Source organism: Ursus arctos, unplaced genomic scaffold (genome assembly GCF_023065955.2).
Source record: "Ursus arctos isolate Adak ecotype North America unplaced genomic scaffold, UrsArc2.0 scaffold_4, whole genome shotgun sequence".
NCBI classification, from domain to species: Eukaryota; Metazoa; Chordata; class Mammalia; order Carnivora; family Ursidae; genus Ursus; species Ursus arctos.
In genome coordinates this window covers 94,921,562-94,944,819 of record NW_026623056.1, presented here as the reverse complement: position 1 = coordinate 94,944,819, position 23,258 = coordinate 94,921,562, and the positions used below count along the sequence as shown (strand labels likewise).

The 23,258-nt window shown below is 46.8% G+C and overlaps 1 protein-coding gene across 1 annotated transcript in view; it reads right to left on the bottom strand.

The window, feature by feature from the left end:
- Positions 1 to 818: 818 nt before the first annotated feature.
- PRMT2 (protein arginine methyltransferase 2) overlaps positions 819 to 23,258 on the bottom strand; it is a 44,250-nt gene continuing 21,810 nt past the window's right edge. The window contains exons 7-11 of the mRNA XM_026504077.4: positions 7,536 to 7,711; positions 4,803 to 4,932; positions 3,832 to 3,968; positions 2,066 to 2,237; positions 819 to 1,405 (exon numbers count right to left, since the gene is read on the bottom strand). Coding sequence (XP_026359862.1) covers positions 1,373 to 1,405; positions 2,066 to 2,237; positions 3,832 to 3,968; positions 4,803 to 4,932; positions 7,536 to 7,711 — 648 coding nt within the window. The 3' untranslated portion in view covers positions 819 to 1,372. The remainder of the gene's footprint in view (positions 1,406 to 2,065; positions 2,238 to 3,831; positions 3,969 to 4,802; positions 4,933 to 7,535; positions 7,712 to 23,258) is intronic.

The following is a 23,258-nucleotide window of genomic DNA, read 5'->3' as shown; positions in this document are numbered from 1 at the left end:
TGCACCCACCATGGCAGCCGCACGTGGGGGGCAGCCGCACGTGGGGAGCAGCCCAGCTGTCCCCCCCGGGGGAAGACGACGCGAGCTGGGCTACACCGGCCGGCGGGATACTGCACACAGCCCACGGTCGGGTCTCACACATGCAACGTGAACTGAAGGAGGCTGACGCAAAAGGGACACTTGCCAGGCGGCTTGGACATTAGCTTCCTGCTCAGTCTGCAGGCTGGACGTCCGCTTCCTGGTCCCCAGACGGCCACCTTCTCTGGACTCTCTCCTTGAAGGGCACGGATCCCATCACGGGGGCTCCCCCTCATGGCCTAACCACCTGCCAAAGTCCCCACCTCCTAACAGCCTCACCTTGAGGGGTCGTTTCCAACCTAGGAATTTGGGGAGGACACAAACAGTCTATAGAAAATAGACGATTTATAACTCCACTCCATGTTTCAAACCAGGCAAAAGCAATCTATAGTGTCATAAGCTGGGCATTCCCCGCCCCTGGGAAGTACTGAGTGGACGGGGCACTTGGGGGCCCCCAGGAGGTTGAAGTGTCTCGGCCTGAGTGCTTGTTACACAGATGTCCACTCTGAAATTTCACCCATCTATACACTCATGACTTATGTGGTTTGGGCTATATATTTTATATTTCAATAAAAAGTTAACCAAAAATCAAAACAACACACACAAAAAGCTGTAGACCTGTCCCTCCAGGCATGGAAGTTTCTTCCTATTAGAAGAGAATGGTTACAAAGCAATGTGCAGAGTGTGACCCCTGCTTATAAACAGAGCGTGTGTGCAGAGAAATGCGATGCACGCCAACATTCATTTATTTAAAAATATTTATTGGACATGTGCTATGTGCCAACACATAATTTATCTGGAAGACATCTCTACAACTGTACTATCCATGCAGAGTCCCGTCACATGCATTGCCAGCTCCAGGTCCCGCACGGCTTCCGCACGGCGAGGGAGGAACCAGGACAGCAAGGACACCATGACACATGACGCGTGAACAGTCACTTTCACAGGAGTACAAGGTTGATGCGTGTGTGTCCTACGAGTTTAGAACTAGACCTAGCTAGGGACACTGTGCCACCAACTGACCACAGGCTAGCACTGTGGACACCACTGGTGGACACCTGGAAACACAGCCTACTTCTAGAGGATGGACACAGGCAGTGACGGTGGTGAGGGAGTTCCCGCCGAGCCCAGCGCAGTCATCAGAGGACGACCCAGACCACGGCCCCGAGCCCACGGACGCAGGTGCTCCCGCCCGCCGGGCAGAGAGAACGTGGGCTCCCATCCCAGTGCGCCTTCATTCACTCGGGTTCATTCCTGCAGTATCTGCACACTGCTTCCCACAGAGCTTCAAGTGTCATCTCCAGATGGGAAAGACTTTTTCTCCACCCTGAAAAGACAGACAAAATGAAGCGATCAAATCAGAAATCACTTCAGTATGATTAACACGCAGTATTTCCTAATAATTTAATATCGCACAAAAGAACATTTAGGGGCAAAAATGTTTTAAATGACAAACATTAAAACTTTCAACATAAAATCAGCATAAAACAAAGTATAAAAGAGGTATTAAAACATAAAGAGAAGCCATCTGATTTTCTTTTCTGTCCTACACTAACCCTGAGAATTCCTCACCCAGCAGCCTCTGTGGGACACAATACCGCAGGCCCCACCTGGCCAGAGTTCACCACGGGTGGGACGGCTCCTCGGCCCTCACACCACTGCCACGGTCCGGAGGTAACTCACAGCACATGCCTACATCACGCACCACGTGCAGTGGGTCGGCCCCCAGGCCCGGCTCCCCACCGGGGCCTCCCGCACACAGAAAGGGTGGACCGTGGCTGGGCTGGGCCTCTGCCCTCACACACTCACCTTCTTGCCCCTCCCCCCCCCGTTTCCTGTTCTGCAAGATACAGCATCCACTTCCCATCAGGAGGGTCAGAAAAATAACGCAGCAGACGAGGCCGTGTGGTCTGGCCACTGTGATCACCCCAGACCCGTCTCCCAGGACCAGTGCCCCAGCACCTGACTTCACAGCTAAGTAGCTTACTTTCTGCGACGTGGGGTCTTGTGTGGAAGTGACAGACCAGCTCAGCGCCACGGACATGTGCCTCCTCCACACGGGGTTTCTCTGCAACACGACCGAGCCTGTGACCACATCTCCCGTGAGGACGGAGACAGGCTCGTCCATCATGAACAACACCTGCTTCCAGTGGGTGGTGCTGCAAGACACGGGGCACGGGGTCACCTCTCTGGAGCCGGACCCTTCAGGCTTACCTGCAGGACAGACACACCCCAGCCCTACGACCCGGACGGCCTCTGTGGGTTCCAGGGACTGAGTTACAACCCAGGGCGGACACAGCTCCTGCATGCTACCCAGATTCCGGGAGGGCGAGGGCAGCTGGCGCTGGTGGCTCAGAGGACACGTGGCCGGGCACAGGGTCCCTTGCACCCTGGCACAGCGGGCATCTACCCAAAGTCCCCTGCTCGGTCTCTAAGCTGCCAATGCCTACGTTCTAGTTTCCACAGCCCAAAAGAGTCACTATTCCCGTGAGGGTCAGCTGGCAGATGAGCACAACACTTGTAACATTCGGGAGAAATGGTCACACTTTAGCCTCCACCAGCTCTGACAGCATGGCACGACCACCCCCGCCTCCTCTGCCCGACACCTGGCACGCACCTCACAGTCACAGTCACCAGCTCACATCCCTCCTGCCTCAACCACTGTGAGTCTCTCTCGGCCTTCACAGAGTGCATGTCCCGCATCTGCACCCTGCCTGCCCCACAGCACCTGTGTGGGGACGCACTGGCGGACCACCCAGGCACAGGACTGTCCACTGCGTTTCCAGTGCTCCTACCCCCATCTGGTGACAGCTCGCATCTGTGCTGAAGGGATCTGGAAGGAAGGCTGGCCGGAGCCCCAGCCCTGCCACCTCCACAGGAGGCTCCGGGCACCCAGCCCTTCGGCTCTGCTCCCACTTTACAGAAGGACATCTGGGTCCTTCCGGGCCCACCGCCACAGCCAGCATTTAACCCAGACGTTGCTGCAACCCTCCCCGGTCCAGGGTAGTTACTGAGCAGGACACCAAGTCCCCGGAGGAAGGCAGCGTTTCCACAGGGCTGCTGTGTCCAGCACCGAAGCAGACCACGTCAGCTTCCCAGCATGCCCAAGCAAGTGTGCAGCATCAAAATGTTACCGCAGAAAAATGCGTCTCAAGGGCGCCTGGGTGGCTCAGTCAGTGAAGCCTCTGCCTTTGGCTCAAGTCAGTGACCCTGGGGTCCTGGGATCGAGCCCCGCATCGGGCTCCCTGCTCAGTGGGGAGTCTGCGTCTCCCTCTCCCTCTGCCCACCGCTCCCCCTTCTCATGCTCTGTTGCTTGCTCTCTGTCAAATAAATAAATAAAATCTTTTTTTTTTTAAATTTGTCTCCACAAGCACTGACCTTGCCCCAGAACATCCGAGTTAAAAGCCCCTAGAGTTCTGTGGACTGTGTTTGTAGGAGACCATGGGAAGCTAAAGGAGCATCCAGGGCACCTGGGGAAGCCCGAGTCTGCTCCTCCGGTTCACACAGGGGTCAGAGGGCAGCCCAGGGAAGCCCAGTGCAGGGGCGAGTGGGGCATGGCCCTAGACTTGCCTTCCCCCTGCCCACACACCCTGCTCCACGCCCAGGGCAGCCTGGTCTGCAGAGTCTAGGTCATGACCCAGGATTGCTAGATCTCTGCGGCACTGCTGTCATGCTGACGACGCAAAGGCAGGCCACCGGCGTCAGCTCCTCCTGGGGCGGCTGCACGGAGCCCCGCGGGAGGCACACACTCACGGGTGCAACGGGCCTGTGCTCAGCACCAGCTGGGGCTCGTCCTCCTCCAGGCTCTGAAAGCGGACGCTGAACCAGGCTGTAAATCCATGCAGAGTGCCGGCTTTCCTGATCTCAAAGTGCAGCTCGCCTTTCATTGTCTGTTCAAGCCAATGAGAAGAGAGGGACAGGGTTTCCGTAAGCACGAGACAACAGGCTGCAAGGACCTCCCAGCGCCCCACCTCCCAGATCCCACCACCCTGCACTGCATTCAGCAGCGCTACCATCTAGTTCAGTAAATACGAATGTAACTTGCTAGTTCACTTGAACACGTCAAACACCGTATAGAATTTCCTTCTCTGGAAGTATGAAAACTGGCACCATACATTCAAATGCTGCAGATAACCAGAAAAGGTTTCAAGCAATTTGGGCCTCGTTTGCCCAAATTTGAGTGGAATACTGTTTCTTCTCAATGCTTTGCATAAATAAAGTTTCCAGCTGGGTCTTTATTCTGCAAAACTAAGTACAGAGTCCAGCGTTCAGTTCCCACGTTGTTCTGCCCATCTGAGCCCCGGGAGGGGCTTCCAATGACCCCCACGCTCTCCCCTCCTGAGCCTCCCCCGCACACCCTTAAAATGAGATCCTCCCGAATCCACAGGCGCCACCTCGTGGCAACAGGGGGTAAGTAAACGTAAGAATTAAGAAATTTGTCATCAACAGTAGCAAAAAAATACTTAATTCAAAGTCCCTGAAGAAACTGGATATAATTTATTAGAATCTGAAGATGCTGAAAATATTAAACATAATCTAAGAAGCACTGAGGATGTTATAGAGGTCAACGATAAAGAAAGTACTGTAAGAATATAAAATACAAAATCAGCATAAAAAGGCAAGACTCTGGGAAAATCGAAGGCAAGGTTCGTAGCGTTCGCACAGAAGTCTCGGTGCGCGCGCTGCTGACTTAGTGTGAGAGGGAAGCACCCATCTTCTCTCACCTCTAGGTCAGCAATCTGCACGGTTCTCATGTCCAGCTGTAGTATCGTGCACGGTTCAGAGAGACAGTCTTCTGGTTTCAAAATGTGGTTATACTTGGGCTTCGAAAAAAACTCCTTAATTGCTAAAGATCTAGGGAAAAAGTCAAAGGAACTGCTCAGAGGCGTGCATGAACATCTCGGGCCACACACACACACACACGACCACAGCGCTCGCTTTCTCCCGCCAGCATCAGCAGGAATTCCACGGCCTGCAGCACCAGGGCACCAAGGCAGGGCTGGAGGTCCCTACAGGCGGCCTGGCGAGTGTGAGGGTGGGGCGAGCGCCTCCCGCCTCTTCATGGGGCCTGAACACTCGGAAACCAATCTTTCCCACACAGGCAGTGCCCAGACCCATGCCGCGGCCCTCCTCCTGACGTGTGGCCAGAAGGTGCGTGGAGCCCAGTGCTGCTCGCTCGCCTGACTTCACCTCATCACGTGGACACGTCATCATCTCACAGCATAAGAAGGGTGAGTACAGAACAGGAAGATTGGCACAGGAAATTAAAGATTCTCCTGTTCTAGATGATTCTGTAAGAAATGTGGTGAACCAACAGGCCTGCAGACGCCCACCGGCGCCCAACTCTCAGGAGTCCCTGCCCTGCGTCAGTCCAGCCCAGACACAGGCGCTGAGCCCCTGCGTGGTCATCTCCTTGTCACCACGTCTGACCTCCACCCGTCCCACTGCTGAACGCTGTGCTTGCCCAAAGTCACCTACCATTTACCGCAGAAATGCTTCAAAAATTAAGCAGAGAAGTAACTTCTGAAAGAGCAATTATAAGTCAACATTTTAAATAAAGATGCCTCAATATGGGCATATTTTTAATATTTTTCTGATAAAAATAGTGACACACGTATAAGGAACTGGGAAGATATGAAGGTTCAGAGAAAACACGTGAATCTCCCGTGCTCTTGCCTCAGCACCGATACAGTCCTCTTCTCCCCCGGAGATACATTTATGTATTTTCTATGCAAAGTGAAGCCATTCTGTAACGCGCTCTGTGTCCTACCGGTTTCACTGTCTCTTCATCCACAGGATGGATACACAGCAACCCAGCCACGTTCCTGTGGAACGTTCCCCGCATTGTGCATGCAGGGCTGACGGGGATGGGGGTGGACGCCGGACGCCAGCCGGCAGGCCCCCTGCACCCACAGCTCTGGGTGCACGGGCTCGTCTCCCCCATCCCCCTGCAGCTCGCCAACTGCTGCTCTAACTTAGCCCTGCTCACCTAGTGGCATGGATGGCATCCGCTTTAATTTGCATTTCGATCACTAACGATGTTGCAATTTCTTTCAAATATTTATTGATTTTATTTAGGGTTTGTGACTTGCCGATTCCTGCGACTTGGCCATAATTTCACGGGACGTTCGTCTTTTTCTGACTCTAGGATCTGTCAGCTAGCAACTTTCTCTAAGTAGTCGCTGCTTTTTAAACTGTATTTATGCTGCTGGTGCACAGACGCTGTCGATTTTTAGACTGAGTCCAGGGCTGCCATCTTTCTCTCTGCTGACCCCCTCTCCGTATCAAGCCTGAAGTGGAGGCCCCAAGATTGCTGTGGTTGATGCAGATGTTTCAACACAAAACTCTTAAATCCACGTGAAATTAAATTTCCACATACAGTAGGAGAGAAGGCAAGAGTTTCAAGGGCCCATCAACGGCCCAGAACACTTTGCCACCTGTGCCCCTCACGCCCCCACGTCTCCCACGCGTTCGCTGTGTGCCCACCTGTGCTGCTCTGTCCTTTCTTGTCTCAGGACCACTCTGCCTGCACCACTGTGCCCCCAGCTCCAACGTTACACCTGGGCACATGAGAACCTCCTCGCTGCTCTACTTCAAACCCTCCCAGCCCTTCCTGCCCGTTTTCCCCTATGTGAACGACAGAACGGCTCTGCCAGGGACCTCTCCTCTCCATTCCCTTTGGGTTAGGGTTGAGAGGGCAGTGATTCAACATGTTAACTGGGGAGGATTCCTTACCTTTGCGCTATTTCTTTTTTTGAATTGTTTAATAAAATCCAAAAAGGCCCAGAGCCCCCCATCGTGCTGCCAGTTTCCCACCTTCTGCATCCAGCAGGCGTCCAGGCTCGCCTGGCCTCACTGCATGCGTGAGGCTTCCTGCATGTCCTGACCAGTGGGCCCTCCCCTACTTCCCAGGGGGCTGACACTGGGCCTCAAACAACCACGGCACGCTAGCTTCTGTCACCATCGTCTCAGAAGAGGCAACGCTGGAAATGTGACGGCCTTATCAGCCAATCATTCTGAATCAACCTGAAGTCCAGCTGTGCGTGCGCGTCCGTGTGTTAAAGTGAGGAAAGCAACTATTCTGGAGCATGGCTTCCTTTGCAACCGCCAGGACCGATTCACAAATACACTTTCTGGTCCTTTAAAAACGAAGAGCTCTTAGTAGGAACATATATTTGTGTGTCAACAGACCACATATTTATAAAGGCCTTGTTTTTAACCATGACCACATTTTTCCCATTATATTTGAGAACTTGGATTGCAAAAGACTTGACAATCCCCATCACATCTGTTACCAGTTTAAAGCATCAGAGTCAAGCTGCGAAGTTTAGGCCGGTGAGTGAACTCAGACCAGCGTCACGGCAGGCTCTACGACAGAGCTGTCATTCTGTGTCTAGAAAGCCGGGGCGCACAGCCCGGCGGCCAGGAACGCGCCGGCCCCGCCCCGCCGCACTCACTTGAGGGCGCTGAGGTTGAACTCGTAGGCGTTGTCCCAGAAGAGCACCTTGCTGCGGTAGTCTCTGTCAGCACTGCAGGGCACGAGGTGCAAAGCCGCCGTGGTCGGCCAGATGACCCCGTCCTCCTTCAGCCACACGTCCCGGGCGTACAGGATCGACTCAATCATGAACTCAAACTGCGCAGGAGGGAGACACACAGGGGACGTGGTGACTGAGACCGTGTCTGTGAGTCTGGGGGGACTTACCTTGTACCCACACGGGTGGTGTCGCTGATTCCGACCACAGCCTGGGAGGACTCACACCAGTTCCCATCAGACGGAGTTCACAACGGGGCCCGGCCCACAGTCAAGAGATCTTCCCTCTCGCCATCTCCCTCAGCCCCAGGTCAGCTGCTACTTCCCCTTTTGAAGAGCCCCGAAGGGCTGCAGAGTTTTCACTGTCAAACTATAAATTTGGCCTGGGGTATTCTCAGAATTTTCATAACCCTGTCATGGAAGTTGACTGAAATCACTTCTTAAAAACATGAAACATTAAAGCAGGTGTGCCATGGAGGTTCATAGGTACCTAACTCCTAAGAGCAGCCTAACGCCACCTCACACCTCTCAGAACACATGGACAGGTGGCACGTGATGCCTGAGACGGGGAACGGGGGGTGTTAGCAGCCCCAAGAAGCCAGCCCTTGTGTCTGAACAAGAGAGTGCAGGGAGTGTGCAGGCAAGGCCAGAGGCACTTCATCCTGCAGCTGAGGGCAACCCCAGAGGGTTTTCTCCTGAGTAACTTCAGGCAGTTTTTACTGTAGAAGTGCTACAGGCTCAGTGTGGAAGGAAACTCAGAAAAGCACAAACAAACATAGAAGTCATGAGTAAACCAGCGCCCGAAAGGAAACACTGGTTGCTTGGCAGTTTATCCTCAAGGACTTTTCTTGACACATACATGCACACATGTGAAAATCATACACAGGTAATTTTTAAGTTTATGTTGTTAAATTATCAACAGTAAATCAGTTAGTCTACAAATTTTAACACTCGTACGGATCTGTGCAACCACAACCAGGATACAGAACAGCTCCGTTACCCCAAACGGTCCTTGTGATATCCTTTATGGTCCCCTCCTCCCACCACCTCCAACCTCTGGAAATCACCAAGTGGCCTCCGTGTGGCTTTGTCTTTTGGAGAATGTCCTACAAGTGGAATCACAGAGTACACATTTTTAAGACTGGCTTCTTCCACTCATGATACCAACTTTTTCATATGCTAACAGGTCCTGTCCTACTCTTTCTATCCTGTTCTGTTTGTCCTTCCTTGTTACAATGTCACGCTGTTGTAACGACACCACGTAACCGCAGCGATGCTGGTGTGGTGTGTCTGGGCTCTGCCCGTGATGTCTGTGCGTCAGTAGTTCACTCTTTCTTGCCCAGCGCTATTCCATGGTGTGGGCGTGCCACAGGTGCGCATCCGATCACCTGCTGAAGGACACCTGGGTCGTTTCCAGCTCTTGGGCAATTATAACTGAGCCAGTATAAACATTCACGCACAGGCTTCTGCGAGAACACAGCCTGTGTCTCTCCGCGTCCATACTCGGAAGTGCAATTACTGGGTCGTGCAGTAAGTGTACCTATAACCTTATCCGGAACTGGCCAAGGGTTTTCCAGAGTGGCTGGGTGGTTACCAGGAGTTTTAGCTGCCCACAGCACTGGGTACTACTAAAATTTTAGCCATTTCAGTAAGTGGGTAGTGATACCTCATGACAGTTTTAGTTTGTATCTCCCTGATGACTAAGAATGTTTAATGCCTTTTCACATGCTTATTTCTAATCCATCTACAGAGTCTGGTAAAGTCTCTGTTCAAGTCTTTTGCCCATTTTTCATTTAGGTTGTTTACCTTCTTCCTGCTGAATTTTGAGAGTTCTTTGTATATTCAGGGTACACATGAGACATGTGATTTGCAAATATTTTCTCCCAATCTTTCCATGTCTTTTCATTTTCTTTTACAGAGCAGACATTTTTAATTTTGATGAAGTCTGGCATATCAACTTTTTCTTTAATGGATCATGCTTTAAGAATCAACTAAAAACTCTATGCCTAACCCATGAAGATTTTCTCCCAAGATTTCTTCTGAAAGTTTTATAATTTTATAGTCCTATGCTATTAGATGTAGAATCAATTCTGAATTAACATTTTGGTAAAAGGTATGAAGCTTTAAAAAGAAGTTTTTTTTTCTTTTTTTTTTGCATATGGATAGCCAATTAACTGTGCTAATATCTTCTAATGAAAAGACTATTACACTGATTTTGCTCCCCTGTTAAAAATCAGTTGACCAGGGGCGCCTGGGTGGCACAGTGGTTAAGCGCCTGCCTTCGGCTCAGGGCATGATCCCGGCGTTATGGGATCGAGCCCCACATCAGGCTCCTCCGCTATGAGCCTGCTTCTTCCTCTCCCGCTCCCCCCTGCTTGTGTTCCCTCTCTCGCTGGCTGTCTCTATCTCTGTCGAATAAATAAATAAAATCTTTAAAAAAAAAAAAAATCAGTTGACCATATTTTTAGGAATCTACTTCTCTAGTTTATTCCATTGACTTATGTGTCTATTCTGTCACCAATACCATACTGTCTTGACTGCTACAGCTTTATGCTAAGTTTTAAAGTCAGGCCTGTAATTCTTCCAATTTTATTCTTCTCTTAAAAATTGTATCAGCTGGGGCGCCTGGGTGGCTCAGTCGGTGTCTGCCTTCATCATGGGTCATGATCCCAGGGTCCTGGAATCGAGCCCCCATCGGGGTCCTTACTCACTGGGGAGTCTGTTGTCCTTCTCACTCTGCCCCTCCCCCCGCTTGTGCTCACTCACTGTCTCTCAAATAAATCTTTTAAAAAAATTGTATCAACTATTCTAGTTTCTTTACTTTCCACATAAATTTTACAATGAGCTTGTCTATATTGACAAAAAAGTCCTGCTCAGACTGTCTGGAACTGTTGTAGCTACAGATCGGTCTGGGAAGAGACACCTTTACTAGCCTGCCTTCCACCCCTTGAACACCATGCCTCTCCACTTATTTGGACGTTTTCTGTGACTTCTTTCAACAGCAACTTACAGTTTTTGGCCTACAAAACTTGTACATGTCTTGTAACCTTTCTAAGTATTCCATGTTTGGGGGGTTACTGCAAAAGCTACGACACACTGTTCGTATATAAAAATATGACTGCCCCAAAACATAAAAAAATAAATTAAAACAATATGACTGCCTTTTGATTGCATTCTGTGACCTTCTTAAATGTGCCTTTCAGTTCAAGGAACTTTCTTGGAGATTCCTTGGAAATTTCTACAAAGATAATCATGTGGTCTGAGAACAGGGACGGTTTATTTCCGTGTTCTCAACCTTTTCTTTCTTTGGTTCTTGCACTGGTTGGGATTTCCAGTGCAATGCCGAGCAGGAATTTCGGAGCAGTCATCCCACCTCCTCCTCCTCTTCTTTCACCGTTAAGTGGCTACATGTGTCTTATAGATGCCCTTTATCAGGTTGAGCAAATTCCTTTATTTTGTTTGTTTTTTTTTAATCTTTTTTTTTTTGTTTTTTGGTTTTTTTTAAAATTTTTTATTATGTTATGTTAGTCACCACACAGTAAATTCCTTTCTATTAGAAGTTTGAGAATTACAAACTGAAGCTGAATTTTCCAGCCCAGCATACCAGAAGCACAGAGGTTGCCATTCTGCCCTAACAAGTAAAAAGCAAATGAAAAATCAACAACTCTTCCTAGAGATGTAAGAGCTATTCGGTCACAGAGCAATCTGCTCCCTCCAACATTCGAGAACCCAGCAGGCTTACACAGAGTCACCAGTTACTGCAGCAGAACCCTCCCCTGGAACCATGTGAAGCCTGACCGATGAGCTGCTGGAGGCTCAGCAGGGACAACTCTGAGTGTCACAAACGCCAGGCGGGCTCAGTCACACGGGGACCCCACATGTCTGTGAGTGTTCCCTCCTGGACCGTCACCAGCTTCCCACAGCAAATGCCAGAGAAAAATCCCCTCGTGCTTCTCACAGGGCAGAGGGAAAGAAACCATTCTGAAATCTGCCAGAGCATTCTGTTCTTCTGAACAGGGTCTGGCGTCTGGAGAAACTAGTTCCTCAGAACCTAACCCAAGTGAGCTGGGAAGAGCGAAACGCTCAACTCCAGACCCCTCTAGCCACCCGTCCCACCTAAAAGGGGGGAAAGAAATGGAGAAAGACTTGTGAGGCTCCCAGTCTAGAGGCACAGTTCACTGAAGGACTGAGACCTAATCATGGGACGCTAGGATGCTTCCACATCCCCCACACCTCACCACCACATTACTAAAAGCCTATTCGCAGCAGTTCCTTTGCCCAGGACATCACACAAGGCTACCAGTAAAAAAATTATGAGGCGAATAACACAGTCTGAAGACACAAAACAAGCATCAGAACCAAACTCAGATATGGTAGAGATGCTGGAATTATCAGGCTGGGAATTGAACACCGCTACGATTAATACGCTAAGGGTTCTAGCGGGTAACACAGACAGCACGCCAGAACAGACGGGCAGCGCAAACAGAGAAATCGAAATCCTAAGACAGAAAGAAATGCTCAAGATAAAAAATACTGTAACGGAAATGAAGAATGTCTTCGATGGGCTTATTAGTAGACAGGGCATGTCTGAGGAAAGAATCTCTGAGCTTGAAGCTGGAAACCAGTAACCTCCAAAACTGAAAAGCGAAGAAAACAAAGGCTGAAAAAACAGAACAAAATATACAAGGTCTGTAAGACAACTCCAAAAGGTGTAACATACACAAAATGAGAATACCAGAAGGAGAAAAAGAGAAAGGAACAGAAGAAATATTTGAAGTAATAATGACTGAGAACTTTACCAAATTAATGTCAGACACCAACCCACAGATCCAGGAAGCTCAGATTACGCCAAGCAGGATAAATGCTTAAAAACAGTATACCTCGGGGTGCCTGGGTGTCTTGGTCAGTTAAGCATACGACTCTGGATTTCGGCTCAGCTCATGATCTCAAGGTCGTTAGATCAAGCCCTGTGTTGGGCTCTGTGCTGGGCATGGAGCCTGCTTGGGATTCTCTCTCTCGCTCTCCCCCTCCTCCTTCCCACCTCAGTAAAAACTAACACACACACACACACACACACACACACACACACACACAGAGTATACCTGGGCATACCACTTTCAAACTACAGAAACTCAAAGATAAAGAAACAATCCTTAAGGAAGGCAGAGAAAAAACTCTCTCCCTACAGTTATAAAGACAAAATTACATCTGACTTCCCCTCAGAAACCATGGAAGAAAAGAGCAGAGTGAAAAATTACAAGTATTGAGAGAAAAAAAACCCTACCAATCTAGAATTCCTTTAAAAGGGAAAGAGAAGGGGAGCCTGGGTGGCTCAGTCAGTCAAGGACCTGACTTCAGCTCAGGTCACGATCCCATGGTTCTGAGATCGAGCCCCACATCGGGCTCCAGGCCCTTGTCAGGCTCCCTGCTCAGTGGGGAGTCTGCTTCTCCTTCTCCCTCTGCTCCTTCCCCCACTCGTGCTCTCTCTCGCTAATAAATATTTTTTTAAAAAGTGAAAAAGAAATAGACTTTCTCAGATAAAGAGAAATTGAGGGACTTTGTTGCCAGTAGACCTGCCTTGCAAGAAATGTTAAATAGAAGTTCTTTAGAGAGAAAGACATGACACAGATCAGAAACTTAGATCTATATAGAGAAAAGCACTGAAGAAGGAACAAGTGAAGTTAAAATTAAAACATATTTTTCTTATTCTTAATTGATCTAACAATTTGTTCAAAATAATAGCAACACAGTATTTGACCACGTATGCTCATGTGTGTGTATGTATGTAGACGTATGCTTATATATAAGTGAAATGAACGACAAGGACCACACAAGGGACGGGAGGGAGGAATCAGGGTTATTTTGTCATGAGGCGCACCACCCACAAAGCGGTGTAGTGTTACGTGAAGGTGGACTTAGATCAGCTGTGACTGTGTACTGCAAACTACGTGGCAACCACTTAAAAGGTTAAAAAAATAAAAAAGTATAATTGATATGCTCAGAAAGGAGAGAGAATGGAGTTAGATAAAAAGTCCAGTCAAAACCTCAAAGGACAGAGCACCTAAATACTTAAAGCGAATGTGGAGTAAGAAGAGGGTACGTAGTAACCCACTTTTGACAATGGATAGGTCATCCAGACAAAAAATCATAAGGAAACACTGGATTTACGCTGTGTGTTAGAGGCCAGATGGCCTAACAGACATATATACAACATTCCACCCAACAGCAACAGCATACACATTCCTCTGAAGCACACACGGAACATTCCTCAGGACAGATCGCACGTTAAGACAAAAAACAAGTCTTAACAAATATAAGAAGACTGAAATCAGGGCGCCTGGGTGGCTCAGTTGGTAAAGCGTCTGCCTTCGGCTCAGGTCATGATCCCGGGGTCTTGGGAGCGAGACCCGCATTGGGGGTCCCTGCGCAGCGGGGAGTCTACGTCTACCTCTGCCTCTGCCCCTCCCCCCACTCATTCTCTCAATCTCTCTCTCGAATAAACAAATAAAATCTTAAAAAAAAAAGAAGACTGAAATCATATCAAGCATCTTTTCTGACTAAGTGGTATGAAACTAGAAATAAAAAACAAGAAGAAACCTGGAAAATTCACAAATATGTAGAGATTAGACGACATATTCCTGAACAATCATTGGGTAAAAGAAGAATTCAAAAGAGAAATCAAATAACATCTTGAGACAAATGAAGATGGAGATACAATATACTAAAACTTATGGCATGCAGCAAAAGCAGGTCTAACAGGGAAGTTTATAAAAATAAACGCCTACATTAAGGGAAAACAAGATCTCGGGGCACCTGGGAGGCTCGGTCGGTGAAGCGTCTGCCTTCGGCTCAGGTCATGATCCCAGGGTCCTGGGATTGAGTCCCACGTCGGGCTCCCTGCTCATTAGGAAGTCTGCTTCTCCCCCTGCCTCTGCTTCCCCCTCCCCGCCCCCAGGTCTCAACCACTGCTCATGCTCTCTCTCTAATAAATAAATAAAATATTTTAAAACAAGAGAGAGGGAAAAAAACAAAGATCTCAGACAATCTAACTCTGCACCTAAGGACGTACAACAAGAACAAACTAGCCCAAAGTTGGAAGGAAGGAAATAACAGGGACCAGAGTGGAAACACAAGAAACAGAGACTAAAAAGGCAGAGAAAAGACCAATGAAACTAAGAGCTAGCTTTTTTTTTTTAAGATAAACAAATCTTTAGCTAGACTTACCAAGTAAAAAAGGACTGAAATACATCAAATTATAAATGAAAGAAGAGACATTATAATTGGTATTACACCAATACAAAGGACTGTAACATCACATGCCAATAAATCAGACAACCTAGTAGATAAATTCCTAAAACACATAGAACCTCCCAAGACAGAATCATGAAGAGACACAAAATCTGAACAGAACAATTACCAGTAAGGAGACTGAATTAGTAATTGAAAAATTCCCAACAAACAAAAGTTCATAATCAGATGGCTTCACAGGTGAATTCCACCAAATATTTAAAGATCAATAACAAATCTTCTCAAACTCTTCTAAAATATCAAGGAGGATGGAACACTTTCACACTCATTTTACAAGACCAGCATTACCCTGACTCCAAAGCCAGACAAGACACTTTAAGATTATAGGCCAATATCCCTGATGAACATAGATGGAAAAATCCTCAAACAAAAATCAGCAAACTGAATTCAACAGTACATTAAAAGGATCATGGTCTTGATCAAGTGGGATTTATGCCTGGGATGCAAACACAGTTCAACATAGCACATCAACCAATGTGATATAGCACACCAACAAAATGAAGGGTAAAATCATGTAGTCGTCTCAGTGCTGAAAAAGCATCTGACAGAATTCAACTACAGTTCATGATAAACATTCAGAAAACTAAGTATTAGGAGAACATACCCCAACATAATAAAAGCCATATATGTCAAGCCTAGAGCTAACACCATACTCAACAGTGAAAAGCAGAAAGCTTTCCTGTAAGATCAGGTGAAAGACAAGGATACCCACTCTCACCACTTTTATTCAACACAGCACTGAAAAAGTCCTAGCCACAGCAATCAGGCAGGAAAAAGAAATTTAAAAAGCATCCAAATCAGAAGGGAAGAAGTAAAACTGTCTCTATTTGCAGATGACATATTATATATAGAAAATCCTAAAAACTCCACCAAAAAAACCTGTTAAAATAACAAGTTCAGTAAAGTTGCAGAATATGACATTAACATACAAAAATCAGTTGTGTTTTGATACACTAACAATAAACTATCAGAAAGAGAAATTAAGAAAATAATGAAATACCTCAAAATAAATTTAACCAAGGAAGGTAAAAGACAACAAAGAAATTAAAGAAGACACAAACAAATAGAAAGACATCCCCTGCTCATGGATAGGAAGAATTAAAATTGTTTACATGTCCACACTACTCAAAAAGCAATGTACAGATTCAATTCAATCCCTATCAAAATTCCAATGACATTTCTCACAGAAATAGAAAAAGCAATCCAAAGACCCCAAATAAACATACCGATCTTGAGAAAGAAGAACAAAGCTGGAGACACCACATTTCCTGGGTTCAAATTATATTCTAAAGCCATCATAATCAAAACGATATGGTACCGCCATAAAAACAGACACATAGGTCAATGGAACAGAACGGAGCCCAGAAATTACCCCATGCATACACGATCATTAATTTTCAACAAAGAAGCCAAGAATATACAATGGGGAGAGGAGAACATCTTCAAAATGGTGTTGGGAAAACTGGATTGCTGCATGCCCAAGAGTGAAACTGGACCCCATCTCACAACACACACAAAAATCCACTCAAATGGATTAAAGACTTGAACATAAGACCTAAAACCATAAAATTCTTAGAAGAAAACACAGGGAATAAGCTCCATGACACTGATCTTGCCAATAATTTTTTGGGTTAGACACCAAAAGCAAAGGCAACAAAAGCAAAAATAAACAAGTGGGGCTACAACAAACTAAAAAGTTTCTGCATGGCAAAGGAGACCGTCAACAACAAAAAGATAAACTATGGAATGGGAGAAAATATTTGCAAACCACATATCCAACAAGGGGTGAAAACCCAAAATATACAAGGAACTCATACAACTCAATAGGAGAAAAATTGTTTTAAAGGGACAAAGGGGGGCGCCTGGGTGGCACAGCGGTTAAGCGTCTGCCTTCGGCTCAGGGCATGATCCCGGCGTTATGGGATCGAGCCCCACATCGGGCTCCTCCGCTGGGAGCCTGCTTCTTCCTCTCCCACTCCCCCTGCTTGTGTTCCCTCTCTCGCTGGCTGTCTCTATGTCTGTCGAATAAATAAATAAAATCTTTTAAAAACATAAATAAATAAAAGGACAAAGGGACATTTTTTCCAAAGAAGACATACAATGGGCAACAGACACATGAAAAGGTGGCTCAACCCCACTAATCGTCAGGGAATGCAAATCAAAACCACAGTGAACCATCACATCATACCTGTCATGTCTATTATCAAAAAGAGAAAAGGTGGACGACTGGGTGGTGCAGTCAGCTGAGCGTCTGACTCTCGGTTTCGGCTCAGGTTGTGATCTCAGGGTCGTGGGACCGAGCCCCACGTCGGGCTCCACGCTCAAGCAGGGAGTCTGCTTCTCTCCCTCTCCCTCTGCCCCTCCCCACTATGCTCTCTCTCTCTCTCACTCTCTCTAAAATAAATAAATCTTAAAAAAAAAAAAAAGACAAAGGTAACAAATGCTGGCAAGAATATGTAGAAAAGGAGACCCTTAAACATTGTTGGTGGGAACGTAACAGCCACTGTGGAAAACAGTATGGAGGTTCCTCAAGAAATACCATGTGATCCAGCAATCCCACTTCTGGGTTTATATCCAGAGGAAACAAAATACTTATCTCAAAGAGGAATCTGTACTCCCATGTTCACGATAACCAAGACATGAAAACAACCTGAGTGTCCACTGACAAACGAATGGATAAAGAAAACGTGAGACACGTACAGATACAGACCTACAGACAGATAGGTCTCTCTCTGTATCTATGATACACATGTGACACACAGCTGTAGACACAGATAGACACCATGGAAGATTACTCAGCCGTGGGAAAGAAGGAGCTCCTGGCCTCTGCAGTGACATGGATGAAGCTAGAGGGCCTCACGCTAATGAAATAAGCCACACAGACACTGCATCATATCACTTACACGCAAAATCCTAAAAAAAAATTTTAAGCTGAACTCATAGAAACAGAGTAAAAAAGTGGTTACCAGGAGGCTCAGGGATAAGGAAAATAGGGAGACGTTGGTAAAAGGGTACAAACTGTCAATTATAAAATGAGTGAGGTCTGAGTATCGATTATGTACCCTGCTGACTACAGCTGACAACATGGTCGTTGTGAGGTGATGGTGTGTTAACTCAACCAGGCAGGGGTGAGGGGGAAGCTGTCGATAACGTGTACAGACATCAAATCATCATACTGCATACTCTAACATCTTATGATTTTGTAATTATACCTCAACGAAAGTGAAGACGGGCAGCAGGTAAAGAGACTACAGATAAAGAAGTGAGCTTCAAGAGAGATTACAACTGAGAAATATTTTTAAAAGTGGTAAATGGTCTAAAAAGTGACAATAACATCAATTTATGAAAATATGAATCTTGTTTACATTATTAAAAATGTTCATGTGAGGTTCTAAACCAATGTGCCTCTGAGCATTAAATTAATTTCACCCTTAATTTATGCTCATTAAATTCCCTAACTTTATTTGCTTAAAAAAAAAAAACATAAAAAGAGAGCCTGCTTCTTCCTCTCCCACTCCCCCTGCTTGTGTTCCCTCTCTCCCTGGCTGTCTCTCTGTCAAATAAATAAATAAAATCTTTAAAAAAAAAAAACATAAGAAAAAAAGAGTGTAAGAAAAAAGGAGAAGCAAAGAACAGCAAATAGAACACAGTACCAAATATGGTAGATGTATTAATCTGATTATATTAGCAATCACGTTGAACGCCAATGGTCTAAACACACCAATTAAAAGACAGAGATTATCAGAGTGGATCAAAAACTAAGACCCAACTAGGTGCTGTCTACAAGAAATCCACTTTAAACATACTGACACAGGGGCACCTGGCTGGTTCAGTCAGAAGAGCATGCAACTCTTGATCTCAGAGTCATGAGTTCGAGCCCCACAGGGGGTGTAGAGATTAAATAAATTATTTTAAAAAATGTTAAAATAAAATGAATAAATGACTATACTGACACATATAAATCAAAAGTAAATGGATGGAGAAAGATATATGACGCTAACAATAATCAAAAGAAAGGAGTAACTTGTGAATTTCAGACAGAGCGGACTTCAGAGGGAAGAAGTTACCAGAGTTAAAGAGGGGCATAACAGAACGATGAAGGGGTCAATTCTCCAAGAAGACATTACACACGTAACAAGAGAGCATCGCCGTGAGGCAAACCCTAAGAGCTACAAGGAGAAAGAGATGAATCAGGCACCCTGTCTCCGAAAAGGGCGGATCCAGCAGGCAGAAAGTCTGCAAGGACACGGGGGAGCTCAACGCCACCATCCATCCTCTGGACATAATGCGCGTCTACAGACCACTTCACTCGACAGCAGAACACGCCCCCTTCTCAAGCTCACAGGGAGCTCTCACCGAGACAGACACATTCTGGGACGTGAAACACATCTTCACGAACTCAAAGAATAGAGATCATACAACGTCTGCTCTCAGACCACAACAGAATTGACCTCGAAATCAGTAACAGAAAGACAGCTGGAAAATCAAAAATACTTGAGAGATTAAAAACTTGCATGGGAGGGAGTTAAGATGGCGGAGGAGTAGGGGACCCCTTTTTCAGCCGGTCCCCTGAGTCGAGCTGGATAGGTACCAGACCACCGTAAATAACCACGGAATCAGCCTGAGACGCAGGATGATGCATCTGGATCTCTACAAATGAACATCTCCAGCGCTGAGTATTGAGGTACGAAGAGGGGAGCTGTAAACCGTGCACAGATATCGGAAGATAAACGGAAGGGGGAGGGAGCTGCCGCGTTTGGGCGCCAGGAAGCGGCAGCCACCTGCACGGGGGAGCGGGCGGACGCACGGAGGGCACCCGCGAGAGAGCGGACTGAGACCAGTGAGCCGTGAACGCGCGCCACCAGGCATCTCCCGGAACACCGGAATCCCGGTGTGCTCACGGGATCCAGACTGAGACCGGGAGCTCCTGGAGCGCGCGCGGGGCGGCTGGCGGCTGGCGGGCCACCTGCACGGGGGGAGCGGGCGGACTCACGGTCGGCACCCGCGAAACAGCAGACTGAGACCCTGAACCGGGTGCGCGCGCCACCGGGCTTCTCACGAAACTCCGGAATCGAGGTGTGCTCACCGGGCATAGACTGAGACCGGGAGACCCGGGAGCGTGCGGGGCGGCCGGTGGCTGGCGGCATTAGAAACACAAAGGACAGAGACGCGCTGGCCCTGGAAGTGAGGGCAGGGACGCGGGGTTGGTGCGCACATCCCGGGACGCTGCAGGGTTGAGCAGCACCAACAGTAATGGAGTTAAAGTGGCCAGAACATCAGTGGAGAATGGGCCGCAATCCCTCTGTTCTGTGACAATGCAGCCTCTGCTGCTCTGACCCTCAGAAGAGGCATAGCCGGCCGCCAGGGAAAGCCGCCAGAGAACAAAAGCCTGGAAATACCGGCCCAGAGAGTGCCCATCCCCATCCTCCCTCGCAGGGGACACGGAGACTCTAACCAAACAGGGTTGCCTGAGTATCGGCGCGGCAGGCCCCTCCCCCAGAACACAGAAGGCAGGCTGAAAAATCAAGAAGCCCACAACCCGAGGCGCCTGGGTGGCGCAGCCATTGAGTGCCTGTCTCCGGCTTAGGGCGTGATCCCAGCGTTCCGGAAAGGAGTCCCTCATCGGGCTCCTCCGCTGGGAGCCTGCTTCTTCCTCTCCCACTCCCCTGCTTCTGTTCCGTTCCTGCTGTCTGTCTCCCTCTCTCAGATAAGTAAATAAATAAAATCTTTAAAGAAGAAGCCCACATCTCTAAGATCCCTATAAAACAAGGGGCACGGCCTGGGACCCAGTCAATAATTTTGAGCTCTGGACAACCCCGCAACCTCCCCTCATCAGAATGACAAGAAGGAGAAGCCCCCCCCAGCAAAGAAAAGACAGTGAGTCAGTGGCCTCTGCCACAGAAGTAACGGATATGGATGTAACCAAATTATCAGAAATGGAATTCAGAGTAACAATGGTCAAGATAATGAGTAGACTTGAAAAATGTATTCAGGAAAATGTTACTGAGAATATAGAATCCCTAAGGGCGGAAATGAGAGCGAATTTGACAGAAATTAAAAATTCTATGAGCCAAATGCAGGCAAAACTAGAGGCTCTGACGGCCAGGGTCACCGAAGCGGAGGAAAGGGTTAGTGAATTGGAGGATGGGTTAATAGAGGAAAAAATAAAAATAGAAGATGGTCTTAAAAAAATCCACGCCCACGAATGTTGCCTACGGGAGATTACTGACTCAATGAAACGATCCAATATTAGAATCATCGGCATCCCCGAGGGGGTGGAGAAAAACAGAGGTCTAGAAGAGATATTTGAACAAATTGTAGCTGAAAACTTCCCTAATCTAGCAAGGGAAACAAAAATTCGTGTCCAAGAGGCAGAGAGGACCCCTCCCAAGCTCAACCATGACAGACCTACACCACGTCACGTCATAGTGCAACTCGCAAATATGAGATCCAAGGATACAGTATTGAAAGCGGCCAGGGCAAAGAAATTTCTCACGTACCAAGGCAAAGGCATCAGAATTACGTCAGACCTGTCTACACAGACCTGGAATGAGAGAAAGGGTTGGGGGAGCATTTTTAAAGCTCTTTCAGAGAAAAACATGCAGCCAAGGATCCTTTATCCAGCAAGGCTGTCATTCAGAATTGATGGAGAAATAAAGACATTTCAGAATCGACAGTCACTAGCCAATTTCGTAACCACGAAACCGGCCCTACAGGAGGTATTACGGGGGGTTCTATAAAAGTAAAAAGGCCCCAAGAGTGATACAAAACAGAAAGTCACAGCCAATACAAACAAAGACTTTACTGACAACATGGCAGAATTAAAAGCATATCTCTCAGTACTCAGCCTTAACATTAATGGTTTAAATTCTTGCTTTAAACACCACAGGGTTGCAGATTGGATAAAAAGAAATGACCCATCCATTTGCTGTCTACAAGAGACTCATTTCGAACCCAAAGATGCATTCAGACTGAGAGTAAGGGGATGGAGTACCATCTTTCACGCAAATGGACCTCAAAAGAAAGCTGGGGTAGCAATTCTCATATCAGATAAACTGGATTTTAAACTACAGACTATAGTTAGAGATGCAGAAGGGCACTATATTATTCTTAAAGGAAGTATTCAACAAGTGGATATGACAATTATAAATATATATGCCCCCAACAGGGGAGCAGCAAGATACACAAGCCAACTCTTAACCAGAATAAAGAGACATATAGATAAAAATACATTAATAGTAGGGGACCTCAACACTCCACTCTCAGAAATAGACAGAACACCCTGGCAAAAACTAGGCAAAGAATCAAAGGCTTTGAATGCCATACTCGACGAGTTGGACCTCTTAGATATATATAGAACACTACACCCCAGAACCAAAGAATACTCATTCTATTCTAATGCCCATGGAACATTCTCAAGAATAGACCATGTTCTGGGACACAAAACAGGTCTCAGCCGATACCAAAAGATTGAAATTATCCCCTGCATATTCTCAGACCACAACGCTCTGAAATTGGAACTCAACCACAAGGAAAAATTTGGAAGAAACTCAAACACTTGGAGACTAAGAACCATCCTGCTCAGGAATGACTCAATAAACCAGGAAATCAAAAATCAAATTAAACAATTTATGGAGACCAATGAGAATGAAAATACAACAGTCCAAAACCTATGGGATACTGCAAAGGCAGTCCTAAGGGGGAAATACATAGCCATCCAAGCCTCACTCAAAAGAACAGAAAAATCTAAAATGCAGTTTTTATATTCTCACCTCAAGAAGCTGGAACAGCAACAGAGGGACAGGCCTAATCCACGCACGAGGAAGCAGTTGACCAAAATTAAAGCTGAAATCAATCAAGCAGAAACCAGAAGTACAGTAGAGCAGATCAACAGGACTAGAAGCTGGTTCTTGGAGAGAATCAATAAAATTGACAGACCACTGGCAAGACTTATCCAAAAGAAAAGAGAAAGGACCCAGATTATTAAAATTATGAATGAAAAAGGAGAGGTCACGACGAACACCATTGAAATTGGAAGGATTATTAGAAATTTTTATCAACAGCTATATGCCAATAAACTAAGCAATCTGGAAGAGATGGAATCCTTCCTGGAAACCTATAAACTACCAAGATTGAAACAGGAAGAAATTGATTTCTTAAACAGGCCAATTAATTATGAAGAAATTGAGTCAGTGATAAACAACCTTCCAAATAACAAAACTCCAGGCCCGGACGGTTTTCCTGGGGAATTCTACCAAACATTCAAAGAAGAAATAATACCTATTCTCCTGAAGCTATTTCAAAAAATAGAAACAGAGGGGCGCCTGGGTAGCGCAGTCGT